An 18,273-nucleotide genomic window follows, 5' to 3' on the forward strand; every position below is an offset into this window, starting at 1 on the left:
TGCTGCAGTGGGGACACAGGTGAGGTCGCCCTGTGGGTAGTGGGAGGGGGCCACTAACAGCGCTGTCCTTGCCCTTCCCTGGTCCAGCTCCCACGCCCTAGCCCATCCTGGGACAGTCCCCCTGGGTCCTGCTGGACCTCGTCCTTGCAGAGCCTCCTTCCAGGGACCCAGCCCCCTCCCCTGCCTGTGCTGCCTTCTCTCCCAGGCCTGGCTGTGGCTGCTTCTCCTCCTGCAGCCGCTGCTGCCCAGCGCACACCACCAGCCCCTCGGGGTGTGGTTTCCCCAGACCAGCCCCCAATAGTGGGACGCAGCCCTATCTTGGCTTCCCTCATCAGCCTCCTGCAAGGCCTAGCAGCCCCCGTTCCTGGAGACACACCCAACTCCCTTTCAACATCCCACTCCAATTTCCAGCCCATTTGGGGGAGAACCCCCTTTTCTTCTTAGTCTTTTTCAATCCTCTGGGTCTGTGTCCAACTTCCTTCAATTGAGCCCAGCCCCTTGGGGTTCCCCGGGCCCCTTTCCTGTCCCTGGAACTCCTGAGAGTGGAGCAGGCTTTCTCAGTCCCCCAAGATACCCCTCTCCCCCAGACACCCCTCAGCCTCTGAAAAATAACCTCGCCCTTTCTCTACCCCGTTAGATACCCCACTCCCTTCTCCAGCTCCACTAGGAGCCCCACCTCTCCTTCCTTCCTGAAACTCCTGTAGAATGCAGACACCCCCCTCAGGCTATTCTTGGCAGCTCTAGGCACTCCCAAGACACCTCTCAGCCTCTTTACAACCTCCTGGCTCTATAGACATCCCTCAGGTGCACCAACCCCTTTCCTAGATCCAAGAAGGGATTTCAACCCCCTTATCTTTTCCCAGAAGTCTTCATGTGTGGACCACCCTCCTCACCTTTCTTACCACCACCCCCTAGCCTAGAACTCCCCTCCAGACCCTGATCTCAGCCTCTTCAAACACTTCTGGTCCTATTTCTACCCCCCAGAATGCCCCAATCCCCTCTCCAACGCAGCTAAAGAGGTCTAGCCCCTTCTTCCATCAGAACTGAGTGTAGACAGCTCCCGTGTTTCTTGCCCCCACTAGATACCCTCAGATATCTCAGGCACACGCTGACCCCTCTAGAATCATCCCAGTCTCTAAACGCTCCCTCAGATCTTCTCTGTCCCTCCAGACGTCCCTTCTCTGCTCCTTTCTATGTCCCCTAGCCCCTTCTCAGTCCCTCAAGACATCTGGTCCCTCCCAGGCCCTCTAAATGCCCTGCAAGCCCCTGCCCCAGTCTCTAGTTCTTCCTCCAGTTTCCTCTTGGCCCCTCTAGACATCCCCAGTTTCGTTGTGTGAGTGGCCCCGGGCCCCTCCAAGCCCCCACCATCCTGGAGACAGCCACATTCTCCTAAAGGCCAGCCCCCCAAGTCTCCGAGGGCCTGGGGCGCGGCAGGATGGCGGCAGGCGTGGCCACGTGGCTGCCCTTTGCGCGGGCGGCTGCGGTGGGCTGGCTGCCCCTGGCCCAGCAGCCCCTGCCCCCGGCGCCAGGGGTGAAGGCCTCTCGAGGGGATGAGGTTCTGGTGGTGAACGTGAGCGGACGGCGCTTTGAGACCTGGAAGAACACGCTGGACCGCTACCCGGACACCCTGCTGGGCAGTTCGGAGAAGGAGTTCTTCTACGATGCTGACTCGGGCGAGTACTTCTTTGATCGCGATCCGGACATGTTCCGGCACGTGCTCAACTTCTACCGCACCGGCCGCCTGCACTGCCCGCGGCAGGAGTGCATCCAGGCCTTCGATGAAGAGCTGGCCTTCTACGGCCTGGTGCCTGAGCTCGTTGGCGACTGCTGCCTGGAGGAGTACCGGGACCGGAAGAAGGAGAACGCGGAGCGCCTGGCGGAGGATGAGGAGGCCGAGCAGGCCGCCGAAGGGCCAGCCTTGCGGGCCGGCAGCTCCCTGCGCCAGAGGCTCTGGCGAGCCTTCGAGAACCCACACACTAGCACCGCGGCCCTCGTGTTCTACTACGTGACCGGCTTCTTCATCGCCGTGTCAGTCATCGCCAACGTGGTCGAGACCATCCCCTGCCGAGGCCCCACCCGGCCGTCCCCCCCCAAGGAGCATTCGTGTGGGGAACGCTTCCCTACGGCCTTTTTCTGCATGGACACGGCCTGCGTGCTCATTTTTACGGGTGAATACCTCCTGCGGCTCTTTGCTGCCCCCAGCCGCTGCCGCTTCCTACGGAGTGTAATGAGCCTCATAGACGTGGTGGCCATCCTGCCCTATTACATCGGCCTTTTCGTGCCCAAGAACGAGGATGTGTCTGGCGCCTTTGTCACCCTTCGCGTGTTCCGGGTGTTCCGCATCTTCAAGTTTTCCCGGCACTCGCAGGGCTTGCGAATTTTGGGCTACACACTCAAGAGCTGTGCTTCTGAGCTGGGCTTCCTCCTCTTTTCCCTCACCATGGCCATCATCATCTTCGCCACTGTCATGTTTTATGCTGAGAAGGGCACAAAGAAGACTAACTTTACTAGCATCCCCGCAGCCTTCTGGTATACCATTGTCACCATGACCACACTTGGGTGAGTGCAGACCCTGTGTTGGGAGCTGCCCGATTAGTCAGTTACACTCACCTTTTCTGTAAAAGAAGGTTAGGTAAATGATCTGTTTGAGCTTCAGTTTGCTCGTCTGTAGAAACTGAGGGAGTTGGACTCATCTTCAAATCCCACCCAGCTTTGACAATGACTTGGGTTCAAGGATTGTCTTAGCTGTATTCTTTCTGTTGACCTTGTGTTCTCTGGGCCTGTTTCCCCTCTGTAACAGGAGAAGATGATCCCTTGTGAGGGGCCTTACGGACATCGTGGTTGTGAAAGTTTCTGGTACAGGGATAAATAGGTATTGGTTTTGTATCACCCCTTTTTCCATCTTGAGGACCACAAACTCCCAAACCTCTACAAGCATAGTGTGGGACACTACGTCTGTGGCTCTCCAGAATAAGATATTTTCAGCATCATTTTTTTTTTTTACTGACAATCCTTGAAAGAAAATAGTTGGGCTAAAAACATCAAATGGAAACACGAAACTCACGTTGTTCTTGAAGACAGTCTAGGGCAGAGACTGTGAGCCTGTCCTAAATTCTGTCACCGGGATTAGGTATATACAGTATACCTGTTGAAGGGATGGATTGAGCTTGCTCAGGGATTTGATAGAGGTATAGAAAAGTTGATTTGAGGTTTCTAAAATGTAGAAATTAATTCTGGTTGGAGGTTCAGGATTAGGTCGACAAACAAATAATGAGCCTTGAAAATGGATTGGAACTGAGTATTTTGATGCCTTTTACCCTGTTTAGTCTTTTTGGGTTTTTTTTTTTTACCCTATTTAGTCTTCACAACAACCCTGGGTGGGTAGAGAGCTGCCCACATCTCCTAGTTGAGGATACAGTCTGAGTTGACACATCACAGAGCCAGAAATACCCAAGTTGGAGAGACTTGTAAATAAGTCAAAATAAAATAAACAAATGAGTCAAAATAAAGAAATAAGGAAGAGTCATGAGGGGTGGGGCACAGCTTGAGCAAAGGCTTAGAGGCTTAAGACTGCAGAGGCTGCACTTTTGTGGAGGGAGGCTGATTGGTCCTGTGGTTAGGACAAAAGGATGCTGTGTGATCTTGAGCAAGTCAGTTATGGGACCTCCCTGACTTTGGTTTGCACTCCCTCTGTGAGACAAGGTGGTAATATTGGCTCTGCTCCATCTCCATGGGTAGGGGATGGCATGGGGAAACATGTGAGGACAGTTTTGGGGTCTCCCTGGGGGAACAGGAAGGGGTCCTACCTAGAGAAGGTAAGACAGATTTAAGCAAAACCACCAGAGCATTGCTGCAGGGATTCAGAGCCCTTTAGCTGGCTGGTAGTGGTGGAACTCTCTCCATGAGGCCATGTTTACTGCCTATAACTTCCTCCTTCTCCCCCATGCTGGGTATTAATAGATTTCCAGCTGATTCAGATGCCTGCACAGCTAGCATGGGAGCAGCAGATGGTAGGGGCTGAGGCCCCATTTTCATTTGACCCCCACTGGTGGCCAGAAAGGTCATCCCTCATATTTTGCAGAGCAAGAAACTGAGGCTCAGAGAGTTGGAGTGCCTGGCCAAGGTCACAGAATGAGTTGGAATGAATGGGATGCAGTGGGGGACTGAGGGGGTGGATGGGAACTTTTCTTGACCTTGACTTACCTCCTCTGGCCCCAGATATGGAGACATGGTGCCCAGCACCATTGCTGGCAAGATTTTCGGATCCATCTGCTCACTCAGTGGTGTCCTGGTCATCGCTCTGCCTGTGCCAGTCATTGTTTCTAACTTCAGCCGCATCTACCACCAGAACCAGCGTGCTGATAAGCGCCGAGCACAGCAGGTAGATGCACCTTCCATCTCCTATTCCCCCCACCCCAAGCCAGTCAATCACCTCTTGTGTTTACCCACCTGACTCTTTCTCTCCTCTCTGTAGAAGGTGCGCTTAGCAAGGATCCGGTTGGCAAAGAGTGGCACCACCAACGCCTTCCTGCAGTACAAGCAGAACAGGGGCCTTGAGGTGAGTAGGTCCCAGATTGGGGTTGGTCATGAGCAGTGATGGGAGGGGGAAGGTGCTGACCTCATTTGTCTGCTCCATCCACTCCAGGACAGCGGCAGTGGGGAGGAACAGGCCCTGTGTGTCAGGAACCGTTCTGCTTTTGAGAAACAACATCACCACTTGCTGCACTGTCTAGAGAAGACAACGGTGAGGCCTAAGGAGAAGTGGCATGGCAGAATGAAGGGGATCTCTCTGCCACCCAGCCAGCTCCCCCCTGTGGACTTGGAGGCTCACTACTAATTGTGGAAATCATGCAGGGCTTCCTAGAAGAGGCCTGATAGAGCTGAGCCTTGAAGGGTGGGCAAGGGAAGGAAAGAGGAAGCAACTTCCAGAAAGGAGGGAAGGGCATAAGCAGAGGCCTGGTGGTGGCGGCGGCTCCTATGTGGTGCCTTGTGACCGTGCCTCCCTTCTTCCCACAGTGCCATGAGTTCACAGATGAGCTAACCTTCAACGAGGCCCTGGGCGCGGTCTCGCTGGGTGGCCGCACCAGCCGCAGCACCTCTGTGTCCTCCCAGCCAGTGGGGCCTGGCAGCCTGTTATCCTCTTGCTGCCCCCGTAGGGCCAAGCGCCGTGCCATCCGCCTTGCCAACTCCACTGCCTCGGTCAGCCGTGGAAGCATGCAGGAGCTGGACACTCTGGCGGGGCTGCGGAGGAGCCCTGTCCCTCAAAGGTAAGAAACCCCCACCCCCTGGCCATCCCTGAGGAAGCTCAGAGCTTAGATCAGAGGGTTTGAGATTTCATGACTTCAGGCCTAGCAAGTCAAGCTCAAACCCAAACTCCTCCATGCTGGGAACTTGGGCTTATGTTGTCTGGAACTCCTTGTCCTTCATTCATTCTCTTGTCATTTATTGAGCACCTACTATATGCCAGGCAGAGCTTTAGGCACTTTGGAGTTCACTTCAGGCAGAAATCCCTGACCTTCTGGAACTTATATTCTAGTGGGATGTGACTGTTAATAAACAAATGCACAGATGACGCAGTGTGTTAAGTGCCAAGGAGAAAAATAAATCAGGAATGGGGGACAGAGAGAGTAGAACAGGGTATGGTGTAGTTTTAACCGTGTGGTTAGGGAAAGCTTTCCTGAGGTGATATCTGAGCCAAGACCTGAAGGAGGTGAAGGGGTGAGTCATGTGATATCTAGAGGAAGAGCTTTTCAGGCAGAGAAAACAGCCTGTGCAAAGACCACCGAGGCAGGACTAGGTCTGTGTCTCTAATAAGGAACCAGAAAACTATGCTGAGTAGAGTGGAGGGAGTGAGGGAGTGAGGGAGTGAGGGAGTGAGGGAGTGAGGGAGTGAGGGAGTGGTGGGAGGTAAAATCAGAAAGGAACAGGGACCAGATTATGTAGCTCTCTTACTGTACACTATTGTGAAGACTTAGGATTGTAAGGAGTCTATCATAATAGATGTTTTGTGTCTGTATGCCCATTGTGTTCCAGGCACTATTCCAGTGATGGCGAACCTATGACACGTGAACTCATTTTTTTGGTTGATTTTTCTTTGTTAAATGGCATTTAAATATATAAAATAAATATCAAAAATATAAGTCTTTGTTTTACTATGGTTGCAGATATCAAAAAATTTCTATATGTGACACGGCACCAAAGTTAAGTTAGGGTTTTTCAAAATGCTGACACGCCGAGCTCAAAAGGTTCGCCATCACTGCACTATTCTGAGCACTTTGTATCATTTATTATCTCAATTAATGTTCACAAGAACCCTGTGAGGTAGGAATACAACAGGTTCTTGAATAAAATCATTTTGTTCAATGTCGTTTTATTTTCTTGTCTTTGTTCTTTATAAATTACCATTTACATTCAGTATTATTTGTATTAGTTTCAGGTATACAGCATAGTGGTTAGATAATCATACTTTATAAAATGTTCCCACCAATATTTCCAGTACCCACCTGGCCCCATACATAGTTATTAGAATATTATTGACTATATTCCCTGTGCTGTATTTTCATCCCCATGACTATTTTGTAACTACCAATCTGTACTTCTCAATCCCTTCACCTTTCTTCACCCAGTCCCCCAGCTCCCCTGCCCTCTGGCAACCACCAGTCTGTTCTCTGTATCTCTGAGTCTGTTTCAGTTTTGTTTGTTCACGTATATTATTCTTTAGATTCCACATATAAGTGAAATCATATCGTATTTGTCTTTTTTGTTGTTGTTGTTGTTAATACTCATCTGAGGATATTTTTCCATTGATTTTTAGAGAGTGGAAGGGATGGGGAGAGACAGAGAGAGAAACATTGATGTGAGAGAGACATCGATTGGTTGCCTCCCCCATGTGCCCTGACCAGGGCCGGGGATGGAGCCTGCAAGCTAGGTATGTGCCCTTGACCAGAATCAAACCCGGGACCTTTCAGTCCATGGGCTGACACTCTATCCACTGAGCAAAACTGGCTAGGGCTGGTATTTGTCTTTCTCTGTCTGATTTATTTTACTTAGCATAATTCCCTCTAGGTCCATCCATGCTGTCACAGATGGTAAGATTCCATCCTTTTTTAATGACTGAGTAATATTCCCAGTACCATTTTGTTATAACATTGGTGAAATGACTAGAAACTTAACCCTTGTTTTTAATTAATTAGCCTGTGGTAAAATTTGGTGTACATTATTTCACTTAAAGTTACAGAACTTATTAACGATATTAAGTGAGGACTTACTATATTATTATTCCCATGCTTCACATGAGAGAAAAGAGAGGTTTACAGTAGTAAAATTGGGATCAGGATTCGAACCCAGGACTGCCTAACTTCAGAGCCCTCACAGTGATTGGGGGTGCAGGAGAACCATTTAGCACAGTGCCAGGGATACAGTAGATGCTCAATAAATGTCATGATTGCTGTAGCAAGTATTAAGATGACTTTTTAAGAACCTTCTGTCTTCCCACCCTTATCCACAGCCGCTCAAGCCTCAATGCCAAGCTCCACGACAACCTTGACCTGAACTGTGACAGCCGGGACTTTGTGGCTGCCATCATCAGTATCCCTACCCCTCCTGCCAACACCCCAGATGAGAGCCAACCTTCCTCCCCTGGTGGCGGTGGCGGGGCCAGCAGCACCCTCAGGAACTCTAGCCTGGGTACCCCTTGCCTCCTCCCTGAGACTGTGAAGATCTCTTCCCTGTGAGGGTTAGGCCCAACCATCCAGAGGGCCCTCTTTGATTCTTGGGGACTCCTTTCCAAAGCCATATTTTTGGGGAGACAGACAGGGGCAGGCCTGGGGAAACCCTTCTGCCCCCCACCCCCTATTGAAAACTATGCAATGGAGTTTCATGGAATGGCCTACCTTGTGGGGAATGTAGCCAGGGAATGGGACACCTCCCCCACCCCAGACAGATTTCCTGGTGGGAGCTGAATTGCTAGGCTTCCTCAGGCCCCAGCACACTGGGACCAGACCCTCCCCTCAGCTGGCCTCCTGCATGCTCCTCCCCTTGGGTCCTCAGGCTCCCACCTGACATCTGAGCTCTATCCTGAGAAGAGGTGAGACTTCCTCTTCTCTTTGTCAGGGGGCTGTGGAGGTTTGGGGATTCTGGGAAGAGAACCATTACCTCTTATCTGGCCTCTAAGAGAGGTCCCCACCCTCCACTAGGCCCAACAACACCTAAATTCCAAAGCTTGGAATGCAACCACAGGCTTCATGGGCTGTGGCCTCAGCAGTGACCTTCTACCCCCAGGCCTTGCCTCGGGGGTCAGGCTGCCTCTCCCAACACACATGGATAGCACAAACACTACCCCCCTTCTCTGGCTGCTGGAAATGGGTCCTTGCAACTCCATCCTCTGCTGGGCCCCCAGCAAACTCTAGCAATAGCAGCTGCTGCTGTGACATTATGCAAAGCCTCTGCCCAGTTTGCTGCATTTACATCTGCCCTAATCAGAGGGGCCACCTCTAACACTCCTCCTTCTCTCCCCTCTGGTTTGCTTCTTTCCTGGGTTGGGCCGGAGTCTGGACTGACTGAGATAAGCACCTGGCAACCAACAGGGGTTGGGCTGGGTTTGGAGATCATGAGCTGATTCCTTGTACTTGGGCAGGAGTCCAGAAGCGCCAGGGGCTGAGGCCTGGGTTGTTCTTGAACTCTGGGAGTTGGAGAAGGCAGGAGGAACTTCTCTCCTCCTCCCCACAATACCTTTTCACATATTCCTCTCTCTTCTCCCTCTTGGGTCACCTTCCGGAACTCTGTGTTTGCTCTCAGGCTGATTATCTGGCATCATCTCAGGTTCCCTGTCCCCGTGGAGCTGGTGGCTGACAATGATGTAGTTTTCATCAGTCAATAAAACCTGAGAGGAGAGATGAGGATGAACACCTCCTGGCTCAGTGGCTTTGGGGACTGGGGAGGGCTTGGGGAGTTAAAAGTACTCTGATTTAAATTCCTTTCAACTAGTAGAAGGGCTAGTGTGGGTGAAGGTATGGGAGGTAGACGGCTGGTGATGTGATCTGAAAGATGAGGATCTAGAAGAAATGAAAAAGCGGAGCTTGAAGAGTTGACTCTCTAGCCAGTGAGGCAGGCTAGGAGGTCCTGAGACATGCCTCCTTGGACATCATCTGCTCCAGCTTCCTCACTCACAGATGAGGAAACTGAGACCCAGAGCAGCACATGCTTGGTTTGGGGGAGACTTAAACCCTGGTTTCCTGACAGAAAACGGCTCTGAATTGAACCCTGATGAAAAGCATCTCTCAGTGTGGCAAATCCCCCTTCCTTGTGGATGGATGTCCCTACATTTTCTCTTCTGGGCTACTGGGTAGATTAGGCTAGTGTGTGACTGAGCTCTGTGGAGTACTGAGAAGACAGACCCTGATTCAGGTCAACCTGAATTCCAATCCCTGGGAAAGAGAATGACGTAGCTTTTCTTACCTCGGGCTGCTAATCTGTGAAACAGAGATAATCATTTCTTTTGTTTACCAAATATTTATTAACTGGGTATCATGTGCTAGCCCTAGAGCAGTGATGGCGAACCTGTGACATTCCCATCAGAGGTGACACGCAAACTCATTTTTTTGGTTGATTTTTCTTTGTTAAATGGCATTTAAATATATAAAATAAATATCAAAAATATAAATCTTTGTTTTACTATGGATGCAAAGATCAAAAAATTTCTATATGTGGCACGGCACCAGAGTTAAGTTAGGGTTTTTCAAAATGCTGACACGCCGAGCTCAAAAGGTTCGCCATCACTGCCCTAGGGGTACAGAAATGGGCAAAGTAGACATCATTTCTGTTCTACAGAGGTGAACGTGGAAGGCAACTAAGCAATTACAATATAGTGCAGGGGAACTAAGATCTATGGATTACAGAAGCATGTAGAGAATCTAACCTGGCCAGCACAGGAAGAATGAGGGGCAGTTAGCCAGATGAAAGACAAAAGGGTAAAAATGTTTCAGGCAGAGGGAACAGCATGTGCAAAGGCCTGGAGGTTAGAGAGTGAGCTTGGGGCCTTTGGGGAACTCAAATTAGTTGATAGAGCTGGGAAAGAGAGTGTGAGGCTATGATGAGGGTGAGAATGTAGAGGTAAGCCAGATCACAAAAGGCCTTTGAAGCTAGGATACAGATTTTGGACTTCATCCTAAGGATAATGGGGACCTCTAAAGGCTTGCAAACAGAAAGTCATCATTAGGTTTGTGCTTCACAATGATCATTCTGGTTGTGGAGAGTGGATTCTAGAGAAACACTCCTGGAGGGAGGAAGAGCAGTGAGGAGGAGGCTTTTGTAGTGGTCAACACAACTGGCCCAGTAAACATGAGTCCTCTCCCATTAAGTGGTGCCCTGGCCAGGTAATGGCAGTAATAGTTGGACAGTCAAAATTTTTAAGAGGTAGAATTGGTAGGGCTTGGGATTGACAGGCATCTGGGAGTTGAGGAAAAGGCAAGGCTGACTCCTAGGTTTCTGGTTTGGGCAAAGGCTGGAGGTGCCATACACTGTCAAAGGTAACATCAAAGCTGTTAGCACATAGTTTCAGGCACATAGTAAGTACTTGGTGATGACTAGCTACACTTTCATAAGTTCAGTTTTAGATGTGTGGTGCTAGACAAATATCCAGTAGGGAGTGGGATATGTGGGTCATGAAAAGACTCAATGTGATAATGTGCATAGGCATTAAGAGCAGTGCCCTGAACACAATAGGTCCAATAAACTTGAATCCTCTCCCATTAAGTCTCATGAAAAGAAAACACAATAATACATTTATTACTGACACCCTTCAGGGAAGACTTCAACTAGGGTTGGCATCTGAAGGAAGTTTAGATGGCACTCAGAAGAGCTTTTTGATGGTCTCTCTTTCAGTCAATCTATTGTATTAGTTGGCTCCTAAGACACAGCAAGCTCCCACTTCTCACAACAGCTTCTTGGTTTATGAGCTCAATGGAACCCCACAACTACTCCCTGAGGTAGTCTGGGCAGGCATTATCATTCCCATTTTACACATAGGTAAATCTGAGACACAATGACTTGCTCAGGGTCCTACAGTTGGTAATGGGCCATCCATGTCTGGAACTGGGGTCTTCCTGACTCCAAAGCCTGGGATCCTTTCCTGTGCACCATCATGCTAATTTATTGAGCACTTACTATGTGTCGGAACACTATCAGACCCTTTATGAGTCTGACCCTTAAATTAGAATCATCATTGCCATTTTATAGAGAAGCAGAAATTGAGCTTGGGTGGATGTTAAATGACTTGCCAGAGAGCACACAGACAAGAGAAGAGCTAGATTAGCTTGTAACTCTCCAGCTGCTCAGTAGCAGAGATTTTACCAACCCCATTGTGAGACGCTGGCTAGTGACAGAGATGGATACATAAAGTTATGCTCAAACCAGGTAAATTCAGTTTCAGAAACAAATAAATAAAAGGCAGCTATGCGGCGCCTGCGCACTAGCCACAGGGGCGGGGAGGTCAACGCGGGGGCGACAGTGTGGTAATGCCAAAGAAGGCGTGTCTGCTTCCCAAACACCGACATTCCCCACGGTGCATGTCTGTCCCCTGGTTGGCTCGTCGGCCCCGAGTGACGGCGCCTCTTAACCAATCACCGCAGTTCTCAGCCCTTTACACAGTGAAGCGCCGCCCGCCTATCCACGGGTGTAGATTTACAGGTGGGTGGGACCGGAACTGACGCTACAAGGGATTGCTAAGCTCTGGGAGTGTTGATATTTTCCTGTCAGTCCAACTGACAGCGGCCAAGTTGGAAGCCTGGAAGGGAGGCGCTTTTGAAATTGTCGTGCGCGGGGCAGGTCAAGGTGTCCTGCCTGTCGCTGTACCGCCGCCTGCGAGTCAAAGCCTCAGGGAAAGAAGTCAAGAGCAGGACGGCGCGGACAGAAGAAAGGCCAAGAGCCGGGGCACGGACTTTGAGTGAAATCTGAGACGGAGGGCACGGGAGGGCGATCGCTCACCTCTGATTGGCCCTTGGGCGTCAGTGAGGACCCACGCAGCCACTTCGATAGGTTGGTGCCCGCGATTGTTGTGGCGGCGGCGAGGATTTTGCCCACGTACTTCCGAGCCAGAGGCGGGGCTGTGCTCTGGCGCGCTTGCGCGGCGCCCCTGGACCCCACCCGGTAGTTCAAGAACCTGCGAGGGGGCGGGGCGAAGAGGTGCTTGTTTTGGTTCTGTCTCCCTGGAACTGGAAGGCCGGAAAGAGCGTAACAATCAACTTGCCGAACTCCGAGAGTAGGCGACGACACTCGTCGCGCTGCCTTCACCTTCGACTTCACATCCGGGTTCTTCCGTCGCGTGACCTGCGCGTCGCCTAAGGCTCTCGAACCGGTGCCTCAATCTCTTTATCCAGGCCCGCCGATCCCGTGGTGCTCCGCGCACCACTTTAGCCCCTCATCCGGGTTCTGTCCCGGCGTGCCGCGCGCCGGGTTTGCTGGGGGGGTACTCGGCGGTGCCGCCATGACTATTCTCCCCAAAAAGAAGCCGCCGCCTCCCGACGCCGACCCCACCAATGAGTCGCCACCGCCCGGGCCGCTGCCCCCGGCGCCGCGCCGCGGCGGGGGTGTGGGCGTGGGCGGTGGCGGCTCGGGCGTGGGCAGCAGCGACCGCGACCGTGAGTCGGGTGTCGTAGGGGCCCGTCAGCGGGCCTCACCGCCGCCCCAAGGCCAGCTGCAGGGGCCACCGGGGGCACTTCACCGCTGGGCGCTGGCCGTGCCGCCAGGCGCAGTGCCCGGTCCCCGGCCCCAGCAGGGCTCACCTCCTCCTTGTGGGGGACCGGGCGGTCCTGGCGGCGTTCCGGGCGATGCTCACGGTGCAGCGGCAGCAGGTGTAGGCGCGGCTGGCGTGGTGGTGGGCGTGGGCGGCTCGGTGGGCGTGGGCAACTGCTGCTCTGGGCCCGGCCACAGCAAGCGGCGGCGTCAAGCCCCCGGGGTTGGGACGGTTGGCGGGGCCAGTCCGGAGCATGAGGACGTCGGCGCAGGTTACAACAGTGAGGACGAGTATGAAGCGGCTGCAGCGCGCATCGAGGCCATGGACCCTGCCACTGTTGAGCAGGTATGGGCTGGGAATGACAGGTGAGCGGGTATGGTGGATGGTATGCCCAGGCTGAGTAGGGACCCAGGGGACTTGCACGTCACCTCCCTGAGCCTGTCATTGTTTTTCTCTGGTGGTAGGGGCATGAGACACCATGTTTACCTGCCCCTTTTCCCCAAGGTCTTGAGGTAAGAGGCCCGAGATAAGACGAAGGACTTAAAAATGGTGTTTGTGGTCTCTTCTGGGTCCTGGGACCTCATCTTGTAGGGCCAGTAGGTGGGAACTCCCCAGGAGACACAGGCAGGATGAAATGCCTCCTGGGAGGGGAGTCTCATGACTCTCCAAGGGACCTTGGTCTGTGTTCAGTGGCATGAGATTTGTTTTTCTCTGAGACACAAGTAAGGTTGACACCTCAGATGTTTGAGTGATCCCAAGATATCTAAACCCTTTCAGGGGTGTGAGACACTCTGTATTGGACAACCCCCTCTTTCCTTCTCAGGGGGACACAGCACAGGACCCTCAGCAGTGGGGTCTGACATTTCTTCAGGGGTCCTAAGACTGCCTTCAACGGCCTGAGACTTTTCTAAAATCAAGGCCCTGAGACACACATATGCACCCCCTTTAGTGTGAGGGATCTTCTGAGCTTTCCTCCAGGGATATGACTTTTCTTGGGGAGATAAGATTCCCTTCCCCTTGGGGACAAGAGCCAAAACCAATAGCCAGGGACCAGAAACTCTGCTGGGGTACAGGAGACTCATTCTCTTAATTGACAAGGGTCTGTGCTTCCTCTCAGTATCTGAGACCTCCTTGGGCACAAGAGTCTGAATCTCTCTCCAGGAGATAAAACTTCTTTTAAGTGATAGACCTTTGGCTCCTCTCCCCCACCCCCACCAGGCCTGAGGCTTTCTTCAAGAAAATGAGACTCACTGTTTTGGATACTGGAGCCTAAGATTCCCCCTGTTTAAGGAGTCAGGCTTTCAGAGACTGAGTGTGAGGCCTCTTCAGATATCACCCCTCAGAGATCCCAGGCAAAGTGAATTCTTTAGGGGACCTTTCTTCTCAGGGCCTGGTATCTGAGTGATTTTCTTTTTTAAAAAAATATATTTTATTGATTTTTTTACAGAGAGGAAGGGAGAGGAATAGAGAGTTAGAAACATCGATGAGAGAAACATCGATCAGCTGCCTCCTGCACACCCCCTCCTGGGGATGTGCCCGCAACCCAGGTACATGCCTTTGACTGGAATCGAACCTGGGACCCTTCAGTCCGCAGGCCGACGCTCTATCCACTGAGCCAAACCGGTTAGGGCCTGAGTGATTTTCTTGGGGAGCCTGAGATGCCACCACCCCTGTCCACACACAGAGGGGTCTATGGGCTCCTTCTACTCAGAAAGGACTAAAACACTTCTTGGGGACGTAATAACCCCCTCCCCCCTGTAATAGAGATCTAAGTACCCCCCCTAGTGTCAGGGATGTTAAGATTTCTGCCTTGGGAGCTCAATCCTGAGATCTAGGCAGCGTGGAGTCCCAGAGATGGAGTCTGAGGCCTTCCCACAGACCTAAGCCTGCCTTCAGGGGCCTGAGACCCACTGTGCTAAGGACACTTGAGATTTCTCTCAAAGGCAAGAGGCCCTTACCCCAGTGACTGCTGTGTCTCTACAGATGAGATCTGAGCTCAGGCATAGAACCTACCACCAGAATGAATTCCTGAGACCCTTCCCTTGGGGGCAGAGGTACAGCGTTCCTGGGAATATGGTCCTGAGTCTCCTATCCCCGCACAAGAATTTGAACTTGTCCGCATGTACATGAGACACCTCCCCCCCCCTTAGGACCTGAGACCTGGGTCTACCCTGATAGTATTGGCTATTACCTCACTTCAGACAGCACACATAAACCTGAGTCATAGCGGCCTTTTTTATTTTTTTTTAATATTTTATTGATTTTTTACAGAGAGGAAGGGAGAGAGATAGAGAATTAGAAACATCGATGAGAGAAACATCAATCACCTGCCTCGTACACACTCCCTACTGGGGATGTGCCTGCAACCCAGGTACATGCCCTTGACCAGAATCGAACCTGGGACCTTTCAGTCCGCAGGCTGACGCTCCATCCACTGAGCCAAACCGGTTAGGGCATAGCGGCCTTTTAGGGGCATGAGATTTCCTGTCTTGGGGACTTGAGCCCAAGACCACCCTCCACTTGTGAACTAAGTCCTAAGAACTGCCCTCTCCCCTGAGGGACATAGGTGTGGTGGGATTCTGAGGAAAGGAATCTGAGCCTCCTCCCAGGGGCCTAAGCTTCCCCTTAGGGACAAGAGCTCCTCCACCTCAGGGAGTGGTCTGGGCCCTACCCTGCCATGGGTGTGAAGCCTCCTACAACCAGGCAATCTTTTATCACCGGGGAGAAGGACATGAGGTCCTCCTCCCAGTGTGGCCTAAGGCTTTCCCCACTGCACAGAAGTACCTAGGTGCTCTTAGCTTCAGGCCAGGAAGGTCTCCTTACTTTCTCTCAGAAGGATATCAGTTACTGGGGACAGGAGACTAAGGCCTCTCCTCAAGAACTAGCAGATATTCAGAGACTCAGCCTGACCCAGCTCTGCTTGCTTCTCATTTCCAGGATCAGGGAAATATTCTGAGCTTCCTGAATTGCTTTCAACAAGCTTTTTTTCTTCCCAGCGATGGGAAAGAGGTCTGGGACATCCCCACTCCAGGGAAATTCTCCACCCATATCCCTGTCCTCCTTGGCCGAATAAATCTTTCTGTACTTCGCAGGGGCCTGGGCCTTGTCTTGAGTCCCCTTCCTTGTTGCCTTTCCACCCATTACTACTCCAAGCAGGATAAATTATCTCTGGATCCACTGAGTCAGGACCAAGAGTTGTTTCTTCTCTCCCTGGTTTGGGGTCAAGTCTGCCTTTCCTCCTTCACAGAATAGGGAGAGAGACATCCCTGGTCCCAGGGACAGAGAGGAAGAATGTCACATATTTCCATGGTGACTAGAATGACACCTCCTTACACCCCCTTTGCATCTCGTAGGCTGGGAGTTACTCTGTTATACTTGTCCCCATAAGAACTTGGGAGTAAAGCTCCGTGGTTGCAGGATATCTTCCCTTCCCAACTAGAGGAAAAGCTTCCTCTCCTCGCACTTCTTGGGGTAAAAGGAGGAAGATGCTTCTCCCTGCCACACCTGGTCCGAGTTGGGACCCTCCGGGGATGTAAGAGGGGGACTGTCTTCCTGCTACCCCAGTCTTGGTCCTGAACTGTCACTGGGGCATTTGTATCCTGGAGGCCAATTAGAGCCCTTGGAAAGGGGAGTTGTGGAGAGGGAGCCCACATGGTGAATCTGGTCCTTGTTCTGGCTACTCAGACTTCCTGTTTGTCCCGATGCTGTGACTGTACCTCTGTTGCCTTTAGGAACCCCTTTGGCAACTTAGGGTCAGGGGTTTCCTTTCCCAGGCATGGCCGCCTTACTGAGAGTCTACTATATGAAAAGAATGGCTTCAGAGCGTCCTCAGCTTGAGGACCCCACAGAGCATTCTGAGAATGGGGCATGCACACCAAGGTGGTGGGAGAGGCTGGGGCTAGCAGGATAGGCAGAGCCATTCAGGCTCTGCTGGGGCTTTGCTGGGTGACCCAGCAAAGCCCCTGCTCTGTGGGCCTCTTTCCCTATTGGTCAGGTAAGGAGCTGGTGGGTGTCATTTAGGTTTGGGATTTTAGAGAGCTCACACCAAAGCCCTCTGGACTTGGAGGTGACAGAAAATGGTGGGTATCTTTTGAGAAAGAACTGGGTTTCTCCCTGTCTCTCCCCTGCCCCTGTGTTTCTTCTTTGTCATCCAAGGTTGGTGGGCAGGACAAGCAGCCTATTTGGTGTGAGGCTCAGGGTTTGTTTTTTTTGGTCACCTGTGCTATGGTGAATAAACTCGGGGTTGCCTGTCAGGGGGCCTATTGGATGGTGTGGAGGTAAGGCTGTGTGTGGAAAGAATTGGGCCTTTTGAACTGGGCAGGCCCAGGGTCGTCTGCATAGCTACTTGATAGCTTCGGGCAAACTCTCAGCTGCCTCTTTTTTTTTTTTTTTTTTTTTTTTTTTTTGCAAAAGTCCACCCATGCCCAGTGATTGAGTGTGTGAGTACCTGGCTGACCCACCTCAAACCTTGGCTGATGCTTCTCTTGCAGTTTCCCCAGGATCTTGCACTTGAGTTCTTCCTAGGAGCCTTTGTAACCTGCCAACTCTTCTAGAGGGGAGGCAGAGTATAGCAGAAAGTGGTCCCTGTTTGGTGGTCTGGGTTTGCGTCCTGTATCTTTGGGCAGTTCTCTTTTTTTGGGGTCTCAGTTTCTCTATCCATAAGATAGGTAGTGGTGAGGAGAGAGATTGGATTCAGTGTTCTGAAGCTAGTCGTAATGTCTTCTTTAATTCCCTGTTCCCTACTCCCCCAACCCATTGTGAAAAGAAAGTTTTGAGTGGGGCCTCTTAGCTTTTGGTGGGGGTATGCTGCAAAGTTTCATGTAGTGTTGCACTTCCTACTCCCTAGCCTATAGGTTCTTAGGTCGTTGTTGTTGTTGTTAATTTTTACAGCTTTATTGAGACATAATTCACATACCATGCAATTCATCAATTGAAAGTGGTTTTTAGTGTACTCACAGAGTTGTGCATCCATAAGTAGGATCAATCAAGTTTAGAACAGTTTCATCACCTCAAAACGAAGCTCTTGGTCATCATCATCATCTCCCAGTCCCCTCCCCTGCTCCAGCCCCTAGCAACCATGAATCTACTTTTTTGTAAATATGTTTTTATTGATTTTTAGAGAGAGAGGAAGGGAGAGACAGATAGAAACATTGATAAGAAACATCTCCATTGGCTGCCTCCTGCACGCCCCCTGCTGGGGATGGAGCCCCAACCAGGGCATGTGCCCTAACTGGGAATCGAACTAGTGCACCTCCCCTCCAGGTGCATAGGTTGACACTCAATCACTGACCACAATGACCTGGCAACCACTAATCTACTTTTTGTGTTGATTGATTTGTCTCTTCTGGACGGTTCATAGAAATGGAATCATATAATATGCAGTCCTTTGTGACTGCTTCTTTCACTCAGTATAGGCTCATCTGTGTTGTAGCATGGAACAGTGCTTCATTTCTTTTTGTTGCATAATGATAGAATCTTCATTTTTTAAATCCCTTTCCCTGCCCCTGGCATTAGGTTTTAGGGCCTTGCTCTTTCCTATCCCT

General features: G+C 51.3%; 2 protein-coding genes across 3 annotated transcripts in view; both read left to right on the forward strand.

Annotated features, from left to right (window-relative positions):
* Positions 1–1,435: 1,435 nt before the first annotated feature.
* Positions 1,436–8,908, forward strand: KCND1 (potassium voltage-gated channel subfamily D member 1; the record flags this gene model as incomplete). The annotated part of the gene is made up of 6 exons (XM_081115061.1): positions 1,436–2,559; positions 4,219–4,381; positions 4,475–4,558; positions 4,646–4,744; positions 5,017–5,267; positions 7,508–8,908. 6 exons carry the CDS (start codon positions 1,436–1,438, stop codon positions 7,731–7,733), a joined length of 1,947 nt encoding a protein of 648 aa, XP_080971187.1. The 3' UTR covers positions 7,734–8,908.
* A 2,844-nt stretch (positions 8,909–11,752) lies between these two features.
* OTUD5 (OTU deubiquitinase 5) overlaps positions 11,753–18,273 on the forward strand; it is a gene marked incomplete at its 5' end in the record, with an annotated part of 31,711 nt that continues 25,190 nt past the window's right edge. Inside the window, one exon of one of the 2 annotated variants that reach the window (XM_081115062.1) lies at positions 11,753–13,075. In XM_081115062.1, coding sequence (XP_080971188.1) covers positions 12,482–13,075 — 594 coding nt within the window. The remainder of the gene's footprint in view (positions 13,076–18,273) is intronic. The other variant, XM_081115063.1, reaches the window with a different exon arrangement.

This window comes from Myotis nattereri (genome assembly GCF_964212035.1).
Source record: "Myotis nattereri genome assembly, chromosome: X".
NCBI classification, from domain to species: Eukaryota; Metazoa; Chordata; class Mammalia; order Chiroptera; family Vespertilionidae; genus Myotis; species Myotis nattereri.